General features: G+C 35.0%; 1 protein-coding gene across 1 annotated transcript; it reads left to right on the forward strand.

Moving 5' to 3' along the window:
- The first annotated feature begins 214 nt into the window (after positions 1-214).
- Positions 215-835, forward strand: LOC142174296 (uncharacterized). The gene has a single exon (XM_075240081.1). It carries the CDS (start codon positions 215-217, stop codon positions 833-835), a length of 621 nt encoding a protein of 206 aa, XP_075096182.1.
- Positions 836-1,666: the final 831 nt, after the last annotated feature.

Genomic DNA, 1,666 nt, shown 5'->3' on the forward strand with positions numbered 1-1,666 from the left:
AGAAATAAAGATTAAGAGATTTAAAGCTCATAGAGCTTCTCTTAATCTTTGTGAGGGGTGGTCCTTTACAACAAATTTGGCTCAGCATCCTAAGGGAAGGATTTGGTTACTGTGGAAACCAAACATTTTTGAGGTAGATATTCAAAAAACTACAAATCAGTTGATTCATAGTACAATCAAGCATAGAGGAACATGAGAGAATATTAATGTTACCATGATATATGCATACAATGATATAGCTTTAAGGAGAAATCTGTGGAAGGATATAGAAGAAATATACAAGTGCAATAAGGGCCCATGGGCAGTGATGAGGGACTTCAATAATATGCTAAATATTGATGAAAGGATAGGAAGCAAAGTAACAGTGGCTGAAATAAAGGAGTTCAGACAATGTGTTGATACATGTTGCCTTCAAGAACTTAAATCTACTGGTGCATTCTATACTTGGAACAACAAACAGAGTGGAGAAGATAGAGTAATGAGCAGAATTGATAGAGTACTAGCAAATTTTGAATGGATAACAGTACTACATGCCTCAACTGTTCACTATATGACTGAGGGGTTGTATGATCATAGCCCAACTATCATTAGTTGGGATAACAGGAAGCTGATGGGGAATAGGCATTTCAAATATTTCAACATGTGGAGTATGGATCCAGATTTCAAAGATAAAGTGGTTGAAAGCTGGAACAAGAAAATTAATGGAACAAAAATGTACCAAATAGTAGGAAAGCTGAACAGATTAAAGGGAGTATTAAAGCAACTAAATAGAACAAAATTTAGCAACATAGAAGGAAAAGCAGAACAAGTTAAGAAGGATTTGGAGGAATGTTAGCAACACATACAACAAAATCCCCTAAACCAAGGTATTATTAAAAGAGAGCAACAACTGGCAAGCAGATACAGGAGATACAAGGAAGCAAGTGACCAATTTCTGAGGCAGAAAAGTAAAGTACAATGGCTGGAACAAAGTGACAAAAACAACAAGTACTTCCATACTACATGAAGGCAAGAAGAAATGCTAATAGGATCTTATCTATCAAGGATTCTAAGGGCAACATGGTGACACATGTGGAAGAGATAGCAGAGGTTTTTGTGGAATTCTATTCAAACTTGCTAGGATCTACTACAGACAAGAGAGAACATGTTTACAGTCTACTGGTAAGGGAAGGCAAAATAGTAACAGAGGAGCAAAGATAATTTCTGATAGAAGAATTCACAGAAAAAGAAGTCAAACAAGCTTTGTGGCAAATAGATGGTAAGAAAGCTCCTGGACCAGATGGGTATGGGAGTAAATTTTTTAAAGATAGCTGGGAAATAACAGGTAAAGCTCTGAAAGAGGCATCACTGAAATTTTTTGAATCAGAGAAATTGCTGAAAACAATGAACAGAACAGTCATCACAGTAATTCCTAAAAGTAATCATGTAGAGACAGCAGGGGATTTCAGGCCTATTGCATGCTAAAATACAATCTATAAGGTCATTTCCAAAATGCTATGTGAGCACGTGATTTTTGTTCACACGACAATTACTCCAAAAGAAATCAAAAAAATAATAATAAATTGTCTTTTGTGTATAATTTTGTAAATTTGTTTGGCATTTTTGTAGTTTTATTTGTGATTGTTTAGTTTTATCAATTGAAAATACAAAAATGTGTGTCGCGCAT

The sequence above is a fragment of the Nicotiana tabacum genome, chromosome 20 (assembly GCF_000715075.1).
Source record: "Nicotiana tabacum cultivar K326 chromosome 20, ASM71507v2, whole genome shotgun sequence".
NCBI lineage: Eukaryota > Viridiplantae > Streptophyta > Magnoliopsida > Solanales > Solanaceae > Nicotiana > Nicotiana tabacum.